At 37.7% G+C, this 14,932-nt stretch overlaps 1 protein-coding gene and 1 long non-coding RNA gene across 2 annotated transcripts; one reads left to right on the top strand and one right to left on the bottom strand.

Moving 5' to 3' along the window:
- The first annotated feature begins 7,617 nt into the window (after window positions 1–7,617).
- LOC143417002 (uncharacterized) lies at window positions 7,618–8,800 on the top strand. The gene is made up of 3 exons (XR_013097237.1): window positions 7,618–7,760; window positions 8,465–8,570; window positions 8,664–8,800. It is a non-coding gene; the product is annotated as an uncharacterized LOC143417002 (long non-coding RNA).
- A 635-nt stretch (window positions 8,801–9,435) lies between these two features.
- LOC143417001 (uncharacterized) lies at window positions 9,436–11,517 on the bottom strand. Its single transcript, XM_076882645.1, has 3 exons — window positions 10,818–11,517; window positions 10,464–10,583; window positions 9,436–10,024 (listed from the first exon to the last, which is right to left on the bottom strand). Exons 1-3 carry the CDS (start codon window positions 11,236–11,238, stop codon window positions 9,534–9,536), a joined length of 1,032 nt encoding a protein of 343 aa, XP_076738760.1. The 5' UTR covers window positions 11,239–11,517; the 3' UTR covers window positions 9,436–9,533.
- Window positions 11,518–14,932: the final 3,415 nt, after the last annotated feature.

Consider the following 14,932-nt stretch of genomic DNA (forward strand, 5'->3'; position numbering starts at 1 on the left):
TCTATTTGAGTAATGTAACGGAAAACGTTACAAAATGGATTTTGGGGCATGTGTTCTGTAATCTGTAGTGGAATACATTTTATAAGTAACCTTCCAAACACTGCGTAGCACATTATTAAATACCAGCTAGCCCAACTTCAGTAACCCTACAAACATCACTGCTGTTTAGTTTTCTGTCTTCATTTATGTTGGAAGTGATAGCAGAGCTGTACGTTTTAATTTTTTCAAAAATCTCTCAGTCAGAACATGTTATATCATGTTTGGGTGGAAACTAGCGAGCTAACTTCTAACTCTGTTAAATTTAATACATTCTGTTTTCATGGATGCCTGGATGTTAAACTTAATTATTACACCAAGTAAAGCAGCAACTCTGATCATTTTATTAAGGATGAAAGAATTTAGACCGTCTTTAACTTTCAGCATTGCGACAGTGTTTGTTTGACTTTGGGACCTGAATGAGACGGAGTATTGCACCCAGATTACTCTGCAAGGGTCCTGACTATGGTAGCCGTAATGCTACGACAATCTATTTTTTGAGAGATTTTTGAGTGCCGTGTACCACACAAAATCCGTTCGAGGTCAGTGAGCACAACCAGAATTCATACATAAGGCACACTGGATTATTGGCGATTTTTGTGAAGATTTAAGGATTTTAAATGCACCTTAGAGTGCGGAAAATACGGTAAATAAATCAAACAGTGTAAACCTGTGTTAGCTCCTCAAAGCTGAGGCAACATAGTTACTGGAAACATTCCTGGTTGCCAAAATGTGCCCCTTAATCCTTAAATTCTCCTTGATAGAGTCAAAAATACCCTAAATTTCATCCTTGCATCCATCCTAAAGTTTGATTACTTTTGTTAAAGTGACATAAAAATAAACAACATTGAACATTTTTTTAAACTGCTGTATAAGTGCTGCAAATTTCTTGTTTGATCTTGCTAAAATTTGACACATATGTATTAAGATACGTTTTAAATCCTAGAACAACTAATTAATCTATTCTTATACACTTTTATATGTAACAAACTTGAGGCTTTTATTTTGAAATATGTTTATGTCTCACCTCTGACTGACAGCCAGTTTTCAGGGGATTCTCCAACTCCAGATATCCTGCACTTGTAGAGCCCTTCGTGAGACTTGTAAACTCTGTTGATGGTCATGTACCCTGTAGAACTGGTCCCAATGAAGATGCCATCTTTATAGAAGACAGCTGGGAGACTGGCGGACATTCTTTTTCTGCAGCACAAAGTTACGGTCTCTCCCTCCATCACAGGATGTGTAGGACTCTCTAGCATAACAGGAACAGCTGAAATAGATCATTGACATCCACATATTATCAAAAATACCTTCTGCCCCACTGAAAATCTGCATGACAATCACATCTTGATGGTTTCATTTAACAGATGAAAGATTACAGAAGCTTTGTCAAATGTATCAACCTAACTGTATATTTTGACATATAAGACAATAATTCGTATATTAATAAGAATCGAGATCAACAAGAGTTGAGGGTTTACCTTCAGTGGCAACATTAGAAGCTCCTAGAGTCAAAGCACTACCTGTATGTGACCGAAAATATGTTTGCACATATTAAAGTTAATCACAGAATTTTCAGCCTTTCAAAATCACTTTTTTTTTTTTACCCCTACAGTACATCAAAAATGTATCATGCATCGTGATTAGCACACAAATCCTGATGTGCATAGGTTGGTATCCAATTTGGAACCAAGAATATTTCCAGCAGTGTTACATTACGAATGGTATGCATACACCATAAACAAAATATACAATAAAACAAAATGACGACATATCCTTTGTGCTGTGCTTACTTTTGATCGCTAGCCAGCTCTCTGGTGATTCTCCAACTCCATGTATTTTGCATTTGTAAAATCCTTTGTGAGACTTGGAAACATTTTGGACTGTCACCTCTCCTTCAAAGCTGATGCCAATGAGTAAGTTGTCTTTGTAAAAATAAGCCGTAAAATTGGAGGAAGTCGTCTTGTTTCTACAGTACAGATTCACAACTTCTCCCTCCAACACAGGATGGACGGGACTCTCCAGTATCACAGAACCAGCTGAAAAATGTGTAGAACGTTTTTTTTCTTCTTCTGACTTTATAAAAGCTGGATTGTATAATTTTCACATTTCAGATTTTAACTTTGAGAAAACATACTTGACACAGTGATATTGATGGTGTCGCTTCGCTCCGCTCCACTCTCACACCAGTATTCTCCACTGTCTGATACAAAAGCATAGTCGATCGTGCAGGTCTTCATCGTAGTGTTAGTGGAACATTTCGAAACAATTTGCTCAATGTTCCTTACTTTCCATTCCGCTGAAATATTAAACCCATTACAAGTGAAATAGACTGACTCATATTCAAAGAGCTGCAGCCTCGATGGAAGGATTTGAAATGCTGAATCTGAGAAGAAAGCATGTCATAAATGTAAAATTCAGTTTAATGCAGAAATTAGGGGAAAAAAGAACAAGGTTAAGCAAAGCCCATCAAAAGAGTGTGAAAGAAATGTGTGTGCGTGATTTTTTTTGTTAAGATTAACGTTAAGTTGACTACTACTTACCAGATACAACATATGCAACCAGCAGCATCGACCCTTAAAAAAAACAGCAGGGACAGTTTTGTATAATGTTGATTGTATAACGATATATATAAATATACACTAATTTTTATAATCTACTTTGGAGAGTGACAGAGCACCATACATATACTGTACATGCACTGCACATTAAACCATGGTTACCTGGTGATGCTGTCATAGTCTGGCTATACTCAGTATGTTTTTACTTCAAGTTCTGAAACAATTTTGTAATTTTCTTATTAGTATTGTGCTGTGTGGAAGGAGCTCCCTTTTTATTCAATCCTAATCTGAGGCTAACACGGTTCTTGCTCTTATAAATGAACAAGAGGGTTGTTGTCTAGTACTTTTGGGTCATGAATTCACAAAAAAACAAATGTAAAAAAATATATAAACAATAACGGTTTAGCATATCTTATTTTATTTTCTTGAAATATTATTTTAGCTGATAGTTTTTACTATGAGACTTTTGGATATCTATTATTTTACACTTCACAATTCAGTGTTGTAGATCTTACATGAACAAATGTTAAGAACCTAAAGTAAAACTAAAAGAAAAGTCTTGCATTTAGATGCTACTACTATGGTGTCCCATATTTGAGCATAGGCTAATAAAAAGTAAAAACATATATTGTTGATTTTAATGCCTCTTACAATATTATAAATTTTACTTGAATTATATGACTGCTCGAGGGGAGTAGGTCTTAAAACAGCAGGTAGAGTAAGATTTTAAAAAATGTCTAACAAATCAATTTTCTCAGTTATAATTAGAGTATCATCTGAAAATGATAAAACATTTAAAATCTGTATTTATGTTTTTGTTTTTATGGTTAATAAAAAAATAGCATTTTTGTCATTTTGCGTTTATCTTAAAAAAAGCATTTGAAATATTTTTGTTTGCCTTTTTGTGAAACTCAACTATAAACCATCAGAAATTGCCACTAACATTTGACATTTGTGACATTTTAGTTAGTCAAATTTGGGCGTCTGCAGGAGTGCTGGCCTTCTTTCCACATTTTTTACTTGCTAGCTCTAAAATCCAAATCCTGGTAAATTACAATGATAAAAAAAAATCACAGGGAACATTTCAGGCTCCTTTCTTCAATAGTTTTTGCCTCATTTTTCAAAAAAGTGATGATTTTTCCCAAACAAGTGTCTAAACAAATATATAAGTTAAAATTTACAGCAATCATTCTCTGTGTCCTCATTATAGACCATATAATTGTATGCAAATCAAAGACAAACAAGAAGAAGGCCCAAATAAATTTGATAGGATGAACCAATAGTAACTTACAGGTTAAAAATTACACCAGCTGATTACTTATTGATAACTTATTGGGACACACATTGCACATATTGCATTGCAAGTCTTGCGTTTAAATGTTTGACATCATCTCATTGATCATATAATAACTTGCAGAAATGTCCAATAAATAAATAAAAAAGACATTAACTTTGCATTATGCCGAAAGAAGAATGGTGGAAGTAGAATAATTTCAAAATCTTAAAACTAGCCAGTGAATGAAAAACAGCAACATAGTTTGCAACCTGTCATGCCTTACTTATGTGAAAGAAAATTTATGAGGACTACAGAATAATACACTACTCACAGATTGTGCTCCAGAAAGCTGTGACCATCATGCTGTCTTGATGTTGTCTTGGCTGTGACAATGAGACAACAATAAAGCTCGAAGTATTTGAGGTCTTGCACTTCCTTTGCTGTTTTTTTGGTTGTTTGTGTGTTTACGCTAATATTCATGAACTAAGATACAACTTTCATTTTTAAACCGTATGACCATTTATTTCTGTGTCTATTAGGGTGTTTCTTCTGTTTGTTGTCTTCATGTGTGGTTTGCTTTTGATATGCTGCAGCTACTAAATAAAACTTTGAAGACATGCTGTAAAAACTCAATACATGTCTCTAAATGTCTACATGTACCTTCAGACTTGGTTATTAATATTCTACAACCAGTTAACTGTCAACACAGCAGAACTTTAATAAAAAGCTTTTGATCAGTAGCACACTCAGGCCTCCATCAAGTGATAAATAGGTTGTAAAAGGTAATTTTGCAGGAATTCTTTCTTTTACTCATTTAATGTATTTCAGTGCAAATGTATTAAATTTAAGTAGTAATTTTAGATGATGTAATATGCATTTTTATTATATAACCATGATGCATTTCATGTGTGACTCTTTTCTTATACTTTTTATGTAATATTAAGAGAAACTTATAAAGTAAAACAGCTCCAGGTTTTAATTTATAAAGATTTCAATATAAGCCACCACTGTGGTAGTGGCAGGAATAGTTATAAGTGAGGGGCTCCTCTACTCTGATGGATGTGACTTTCAACAAGTAAAAGTCATAAACTATGTATTATTTCTTACTTTATTTCTTGTCTGACTTCTCTGTTACATTTCTCTGCAGCTTTGAGTGATGTCTGTAATCACTGCTCTTTTTTTCTTGTATTTTGCATCTAATCTTTTGCATTTTTTTTCCACTTTCTTCATCATTCTTACATGATTTTTTCATAGTGTTTCTCTCATTTTTCTGCTGCTCTAACTTTTAGAATAGAATAGAATTCAATTTTATTGTCATTGCACATGTCACAGGTACAGAGCAACGAAATGCAGTTTGCATCCATCCAGAAGTGCTTAAGCCATGATATAGATATATTACAATATATATTAGCAATAATATAGATATGTAAGTATATTACAGAAATGGGTCTATTGTGGTATGTAATATGTACACGGTATGTTATGAATATGCTATAACTATAAGTATGTACAGGCTGTAGTGAGTACAAGCTATGTACAGGATATAAATATGAAAAAAACTATACAGAATACGAAATAAAGAATAAATAACTATACAGAAATATGAGATATACAGCTATACAGAAATGGGAACTATGCAAGTTAAGGGTTAAAAATTATCGTATTGTACAGAATGATTATTTACACAGAACTATACAGTAGTGCAGTTAAGAGGCTATATAAAGTGCTAGTGGTTGTGAGTGGTGGTTCAGTCCATGTTATTATTGTGTGTTTGAGGGTACAGTTGTCCATTGTGGGTGTGTGTATGTCCAGTCCATGTGTTAACGTGGGTCAGATGTCAGGAGGCAGAGTTCAGGAGTCTGACAGCTGTGGGGAAGAAGCTGTTCCGGTACCTGGTGGTCTTAGTCTGGAGGCTCCTGTGGCGCCTCCCAGAGGGCAGGAGGGTGAAGGGTCCATGTGATGGGTGACTGGGGTCTCTGATGATTTTCCCAGCCCTTTTCAGACAGCGCTTCCTGTAGATGTCCTTTATGGCAGGAAGTGGTGCTCTGGCAATGCGCTGGGCAGTTTTCACGATCCTCTGCAACGCCTTCCGGTCCGAGGCAGAGCAGTGCCAGTTGGAACAAACATGGTCTAAAGTCTTGTCTCCTCTGGTGTGGCAGGAGACATGTTGGTAGAATCTGGGGAGGACTGTCTTTAAGTTGGTGTGGTTGAAGTCACCAGCAACAATAATCTTGATCTCTTGATTTGTTGGTAAAACACACATTGTCAATCAGCAGCAATGGCAAAAACTGTTTCAGTAGTACATCTATAATATGAAGTTTAATATCATAGATGCATCTACTAATCATATTGAACAAGTTCGAATCTTGGTGAGTCAGAGATGAGGTTTTCTGAAAATTTTGTGAATGCAATGAATTGAGAAATATGTCCCAAAGGATTTTCTAAATGATACCATAGCTGCATCTACTAAGTCTTGGACAAATAAATCCTGGTGACCTTGACCTTGAGGTTAGAGGTGAAGTTTTCTGAAAATCTTTCTGAAAATGAGTTAACTTGGGATTTGCAAATTCATACTATAAGTGCACGTTATCAAACAAATCAGGGACTGCAAAAATTCAAATTTTGTCAAACAAGAAATTCTGATGCTTACCAAATTTGTGAAGTTATTTCACATTTACTTACATAACCATAAACAAGAATTATCGTGTGGCTACATGACATTTAGTTATTTCATCCATATTTTGAAAATTTGATGTGTTTCCATTACAACATAATATTTTCACTATATCACTATAACACAACCATGCTCAGACAATCAAGAAAAAATTTTATAAAGAATTTTTTGGAAATTTACACACATTTAACTCAAGTCACCTTATTCCAAAAACACACACTAAAACAAAAACATTAGAAGAATATCTAATAAATGTGGCCCAATCCTAGCAAGTGAATGGGTTGGACAATCTCCTTGATTTAGCTGACATTCCTTTTAGGCTACGTTCACACTGCAGGTCTTAATGCCCAATTCCGATTTTTTGATCAAATCCGATTTTTATGTGGGCTTGTTCACACTACAAATAAAATGCGACTTCAAACGTGCTGTAGTGTGAACGGTTCACGGCCCTCAAAGCGACCCGCATGCGCAAAAGAAGACATCACGCACAACACGCTCTGTTTACGGAAGTAAAAATGGCGGCTACAGAGCGAGTAGGTGTTGTTGCAGCAGTTTATCAATTTATGCACAGTCATAACCGACAAAATTTTAACAAATTAATCAGAGAAAGGAGGACACTGAGAAAAAAGAGAGTCCGTGCTTTAACAATGGCCTTGTTTGGAGCAGTGGCTGCTACCTCCGTGCAGAGGTATATATGGACACGGAGTCGGAACCAGGAGTGGTGGGATTGGGATGTGAGAGGCTTCACTGACACGGAGTTCATCCACAATTTCAGGATGTCAAGACAAACACTTGAATACCTCTGTCAGCGCCTTTCAGCTAGAATGCTTAGACAGGATACTCATCTCCGCCAATCCATACCTGTGAGCAAGCGCGTTGGAATCGGGCTGTATTGGCTGGCAACAGGCGCATGTTATCGGACCATGTCAAACCTGTTCGGAGTTGCCAAATCTACAGTTTGTTCCATCGTCCATGAATTCTGCTTTGCGGTCCGCTATGTCCTCATGCCTGAGTACATTAAATGGCCTCGAGGAGATGACCTGATACAAGTTATTGAAGGCTTCAGACAGCGATGGGGGTTCCCACAGTGTGCCGGAGCAATAGATGGGAGTCACATTCCCATCACTGCTCCTGAGGACAATCACTGTGATTATTTTAACCGCAAAGGCTGGCACTCTGTCCTCCTTCAGGGCGTCGTCGACCATCAATTCTGGTAAGCATACTATGATCTACTAATTATGAAAAAATTGAAAGGGAAAAAAAACATGCATTTGAATGGCTCAAACATATATACAGAGCTGGACAAAAAGTAGTCGCCTAAAGAATTATGCAAGTAACTGTTTGATCAGAAGTGTGATGAACATTTTGTGTTTTCCTTCAGTCTCTCTGTTTTCTCCTAATTACCCACATCTTTCCTGCTTCCAGTAATTCCCTATGCATTTTAACTCACTTTACTTGTATTGTTTTTTATGTAACATATTTTTAAATGATTACTATTAAATAAATGAGTGATCCTTTATAAATTGTCATAAGTAATCAACTGTGGCTCAATATAGTAGTGAACTGTTACTTTTACAAGTAAAACTACTCTTAAAAGGTAAAACTTATACTACCCACCTCACAGATTTCATATATTTTATTAAAATATATTGCATTTTCTGTCACCCATACCCAGACCAAAAAGTATTGTTTGACTGATGGCCCGTAATATAAAGACTTGTTTTGGACTTTACGTTTCGCAATTTTGCCTTAAGTTATGAATTTATTTTGCTGTTTACATATCTCCTGATAATTATCCTTATTGCTGTTTTAGAGAAGATCAGTGCTTCAAAGGATAGTTGCAGACATCTGTCAGAATCTGCAGATTTACAGTAGAAATAAAATGTTCACGTTTCCCAAACGTTGTCTTCCCAACAGTTTCACTAACATCTACACTGGATGGCCAGGAAGCGTCCACGATGCCAGGGTTCTCAAGAATTCTGAGATATACACAATGGCAGAGAGAGGGGAGCTATTTCCACCAGTCAGTATCTTTGAACACAGTGAATTGTAATTAAAATTGTTTTACCATTCTACCTTGTTGATATATGTCACCTTGTATTCACATAATCTTTAGGTTACAGAAGAAATCATGGGTGTTGAAGTTCCAGTCATGCTGCTCGGTGACCCTGCATATCCCCTGCGAAGCTGGCTGCTGAAGGGATATGCAGATACAGGAACCCTAACTGAAGAACAACAATACTTCAACCAGAGACACAGCAGAGCCAGGATGACAGTGGAGTGTGCATTTGGCCGACTTAAGGGTCGGTGGAGGTGCCTTGGGAAACGTCTTGATGTGGACATCCACACTGTTCCCACAATAATAGCTGCATGCTGCACACTCCACAATGTGTGTGAAAAACATGGTGAAGCTTACAATGAAACTGATAAAACTGATCTGCGTGATTCTAGAGGTACCGAAGGAGGCATCTTACCAGATGTTCAGCCAATAAGAATCAGAGAGGTGCTGACCCAATTTTTTCATAGTCAACGTTAAGGCACAAAAGCCATGGGTTCATCTCATTGTCAATAAATTTGAGCTTGATGTTTAAGTGATGCATTCACAAAATTTAAAGTAAAGCATTCAAAGTTTTTTTTTTTATGGAAAATATTTATTTTGACGTGTGTAACATGTACACTTCTTCCTCTGAGTACTGAAATTGCAATGTTGTTTGTCTCAAAACATATAAGTTTGCATATGAAAAGCACAAATTAAATCTGAAAGAACCACTGTCCTCAGCAGTACTGAAAATCTCTAACAACAAACAAAGCATTTTTGGATGCAACGATAAATAACCAACACTTTGCATTGAAAGTAAAGCCCCTCCAAAACAATATTAACATAACATTAACTGAAATATTTTTGGAGTATCCATTTAAAATACATTAAGTGAACCATGTGCAAAACTTGCTTTTCATAACATTTAAACTAATGCCTTAAAGTAGTTTAATCCTGTTCATCTGGAGGAGGGTAGGATGACATAAAGGCCTGGTTAAAGGATGCATGCTGAGCCTGGTCTCGAGGGTTTGGTCGTTCTGGTCTAAAGGGCTGACCCGGATTGTGAGATGGTGAAAGGGCATTACCAAAAGGAAGAGGTTGAGCTAAATCTTGTTGGAAAGACAGAGACTGATTGGACATCTCAAATAGTGGAGACTGAGATGAAGCCATGGGGTATGGAGGGGAATGGATGACTGAAGACTGTGTTGGGCAGTAAAGATGTGGAGCCTGTACTGCCTGCTGGTAGAAAGGTGGTTGTTGGCGTGTGATGAGCTGGGTCAACATGGACAGCACTTTAAGATCATGCTCATGCTGAGCTGCTTGCATCTTCAACAGAAGCTCCGACTCATCATTCTTCAAGGCGCTTGTAATCTTGTCCGCAAATATTTCCAAAGTTGACTCCATCTTTGACTTTCTCTTCCTGCTCTTGGCAGATGTATCTGTAAAGGGAATAGTTGTTTGTGTTATTTCAACAAAAGGATAATTTTTATGTTTGAAGGACAGAGGGAATTTCCATATGCAGTTCTGGTACACACCTTGGAGAAATTAGAACATCACCATATCAGTACAGGTCAGAAATTAAGACTGGGGTATTTGATCATTTGAGTCAACTCGTGGTTTTTATTTAAAAAACATTGTACAATCTACAGCATGTCTTACATTACAATCTCACCCTTCCCTCTCATTGACAAAATGAGTAGTATTAATTAAAAGATATGTGTGCTTTATCCATGCTTAGACATCTAGAGTAAAATTTAACTCATTATTTTGCCTTGTGAGGTCTCGACATGACACCTTACTTAGAAAAAACGTTTTTATTCAATGTGATGATGAAAAGTTTGCAACAACAATGTTCTATTTGATATATGGGTTACTTACTTCTGGTTTGTGCATTCTTCTTTATGGAATTATCTGCACTCACTGCAGATGAAGAACTTTCCTCTGATGCAGAATCAAATGTCAGTGACACAGGAGTATCCTCACCCAGTGTACAGGCGCCTTTCGAAAATACAACCATACAACCTATTAAAAAGTTATATACATGGTTACAGCTGATGTAGTTCAGCCTTCATTTAGAATTACGCTATTGCTGTCATATAGAATGTTTTCAATTTTTGTTCAGTAATTTATTCAGTTCTGTTATGTTTAGACATGTGTTATACAGTACGTTTAATGTAACGTTACTTGTACTTAGTTTTATTCTCCACACATGACTACAACAAGTTAGCCTACCTTTTTCACTGTTGAGGCTGGGAGCTGGACTGGCGCTAGCCCCTGGACTTTCAGGCTCCTCTTCAGCTGTTTCAATGGAGCTATCGATCAGCTCTATTGGCTGACAGCTGGGTTTGTCCCCCAAAATACGGTCAAGCTCATCATAAAACGGGCAGGTGACTCGACCACGTCCGCTTCGTTTGTTTATATCTTTAGCTTCTTTAAACTTGGCTCTGAGGCTCTTGACTTTCCTCTGACACTGTAGCCACGTTCGCCTGTGCCCTCGTCCAATCATTTCTTTGGCAATGCACTCGAACACAGCCCGGTTGCGATACGACCCTTCAAGTTTAGCTTGGATAGAATTGTCTCCCCATATGCTAATCAATTCCGCAACCTCAGTTTCGGTCCACTGACCCGCTCCGTCTCCAGTTTCCGCCGCCATGCTTTTTTGGTTTGTCTTCTCCGGCGCTGATAATTGGCGTCTGTCTCGTGTCAGTGACGTAAAAGACGGATTTAATGCGACCTGACCGTTCACACAGCAGTCGCTTTCTAAAACATCGGATATGTATCGGATTCAGTACCACATACGAAAGTGACCCAGATCGGATTTGAAAATATCCGATTTGTGCCGTTCACACTGTCAGACCATGATCGGATATGGGTCGCATAGGGTCAAAAAAATCGGATTTGATGCGCTTTCGCCTGCAGTGTGAACGTAGCCTTAGTGATCTGTAAGGAGGGACAAGATGATTTCTCCCAGCTGTGTTTCCCTCTTGTCTCCCATTCCCTGATTACTCCAGTGTGTATTTTCTTGTGTTTTCCTTGCCCTCTGTTGCGTAGCTTTCTATTGTCGTAGTGTTTGGATTTGAGTTTGTAGTTCTATGATTTTGTTTTGTGTTCGGATTTTTTCTTTTTATCCAGCAATAAAAGCTGTGCTTTAAGGTTAACCTCCCGTCTCTGAGAGTCCTGCTTTAGAGTCCAATCCTGCCTGCCACATAGTGCATCATGACAGTAACATTGTTTTGTTTCAATCTCTACACTAAAACCCCATTCCATTTTTTAAAATATGCATTTGGCTACAAAATCAAAATTTTGGCAATTAAAGTGAGCAGGAAAATTGCTCTGTAGTTTTTGCAGCATTAACCTAGCCTGGCACATCTTTTAACTAGCTGCATAAAGCTGATACCAAGGAAAACAAACATAATCTGGACAAGTAAAACCAACAATTTATGTCAGTTTCAGGTGACATTTGACCATGTTGAAATTTGGAGTTAGTAAATAGTCTGTCTGGAACAAAAGAGAAATTGTATTTGACAATTTCTCGTATCAGTCAGCTATAATTACATTTTTAAACTTGCCTAGTTTTGTATTTAAAAATATATATATAAATAATTTAATTAAAAAAAAAAAAAAACTTGTGAAGGAAACAGCAATGCTACCTATGCCAGAAGCCCCAAAGACAGGCTACCAAAAATCCAGTGGGTTCTTCACACTTGTGTCAAGCCAGCCTCAACTTTGTTTTGTGTTCCCTGTGTATTCCATGTACTACGGGAAGAGATGTTGAAAACTGATTTCAAAATAAAGCCTGTGAGGTAGCATAACATAAGCAGCATGGAAAGTGATAGGAAAAAAGCATCTGCAGACTGTTCAAGTTTCTTTTAATTGTCCTTTGTTTTCTGCCGTCGCCTTTCAACAATTATTTCACAAAACATCAGAACCTGGCAGTTTCATATCTCACCTGCTTTATATAGAATTCCACTCACATCTGAACCTCATTAACCTCTTCCATTGAGAAAACAGGGTAGACTAAATAACACAGTATAGACAAAGAAAAAGTAAACTCAATCTTCCACTTAACAAACTCATTCACCCAGCTGAATGGTTTGAAAAGTCAATCTCTTCACAAAATCTGACTCATGAGGTTATTTTAAAGAAAATAAACAATTTTACACAAAAGAAACTTCCTTCATTTGGTTACACCCAATTGACATGATCAATGACATCATATCCTATAAAAACAGGAAGTACTGGGGCAGCCCTTCACAAATACCGGTTTCACAAATAGGACCTGCACAAAGGAACACACAATGGTAAGTATAACCAAACTGCATAAACAAATGAAAGATTCAAATCAACTAATGATGAAGTGACCTTTAGCTTTAAGAACACTTGCACAGATGTAATGAATGTAACCAATACTACCACAAACTACCACAGACCCAGGATAGTATGCAAGGTTACATGTGCTGTGTTTACATTAAAGCACTATGACTGACTATAAGATAACAGAACACAAAAGAACAATATATGCAAGTAACAAATGGTAAATTAATTCAGTCCTAGCCACTTTGTCACAAAGCCCAACCTTGGTGAATTTAGCTTCAACATTTACCCTGATTTCAAAATAAAAGCCCACTTTGAGTGAATTAATAGACATATGTTAAGTACATAATAACAAATATAACTTAGTCCTGTTAAAAAACTAATATTAGATCCGCATGACGTACCCTTCCACCCTAGTAGCACCCTGTCAACATCAAGGCCATCTTCTTTTACATTTCAAAGGAAAAGCCTTGTGAATTTTCATTTTCTAGACTTTCAATGTATTCAGAATGCTCTTGAAAGGAAATCTCATGTTTCCGCATACTAGTTGTACATTATACAACCACACAGTGATACCATGTCAATTTCAAGTCAGTCGGATTCATCTATTCATCCATCCATCCATCCATTCGCTTCCGCTTATCCTTTTCAGGGTCGCGGGGGGTGCTGGAGCCTATCCCAGCTGTCGTAGGGCGAGAGGCGGGGTACACCCTGGACAGGTCACCAGTCTGTCGCAGGGCTAACACACAGGGACAGACAACCAGTCACACTCACATTCACACCTAGTGACAATTTGGATTTTCCAATTAACCTATCCCCACAAACTGCACGTCTTTGGACGGTGGGAGGAAGCCGGAGTACCCGGAGGGAACCCACGCAAACACGGGGAGAACATGCAAAGTCCACACAGAAAGACCCCGGCCTGATGTTGGAATTGAACTCAGGACCTTCTTGCTGTGCAGCAACAGTGCTAACTACCGTGCCGCCAGTCAGTCGGAGTTTGCTTTTTAAAATAAAAGCCCTTTCCAATTGCCCATATATCGTTGTGACTTTAGAATGCTCTATAAAGGAAACTTGCCATCTCCACAGGATAATTACAGTCTATATTGACTGTAGAAAACCTCACACTTGTCAAGGGGTTTAAAACTGACTCAAGCGCAGACCAGAAATCCTTTGCAAAGAAGACAGTGCATTTATTTACAGTGGAAAACACCAGGTGATAATATATACAGAATGTGGCAGGGGAAAAGGGTCCGAGGGTCCAGGGAAAAGGGAATTAGTCCAACAGAAACTTCCTCAGCAGTTCGTTCACACACACTCATTTGGTTTACGCTGCATTGCAGTGATTCGATTTGTTACATAGAATTTTACCGCTGTCCAGCTTCTTTTTTTAAGTGCTTTCGGTGAAGCCTCAATACAGGCAACGCACTCTGACTTTCCTGGTATTTTACCAGACTCAATGAAGGACATTGGTGTCTTTTCCACAGCATTGACCTCAGCTGATGTCCAAGTCATCTTCTTTGATGTTCCTAAAATAGAAAAGAAAGTAACTTAATACAGTTCTAATAATTAATTTAAGATAAATTAACACAAACTAAAAGGGTAGAAACTGCAGTTTTAGGGTAATTGTTGGGTTTGCAAATGTAAACTTCTGCAAACTAAACCACTCAACTATGACCTTTGATAGCAACTTTATGGATGAGAAAAAGAAAACTTAATGCAAGTCAGCCAGTTCAGATACAACAGAAGCAGGAGAGGAGTCAAAGAAATCCTGCAGGTTAGGTTTACAGGGTCTGTACCCCAGTATCTGACTCCATCCTCACTCTGAAATGGAAAACCCGGATTATACCTCATCACCAAGTTAAACTCAGAATTTTATCCAAACATGTTTTCTGGCACAGAGCCCTGATTCCTGGAATCCTCTTGTCCAGAATTAAGAAAGTGTACTTTATTGATCCCCGTGGGGAAATTCCTCTCTGCATTTAACTCATTCACTCAGTGAAGCAGTGGGCGAGCCATTGGGCGCCCAGGGA

Source organism: Maylandia zebra, linkage group LG3 (genome assembly GCF_041146795.1).
Source record: "Maylandia zebra isolate NMK-2024a linkage group LG3, Mzebra_GT3a, whole genome shotgun sequence".
Lineage (NCBI taxonomy): Eukaryota > Metazoa > Chordata > Actinopteri > Cichliformes > Cichlidae > Maylandia > Maylandia zebra.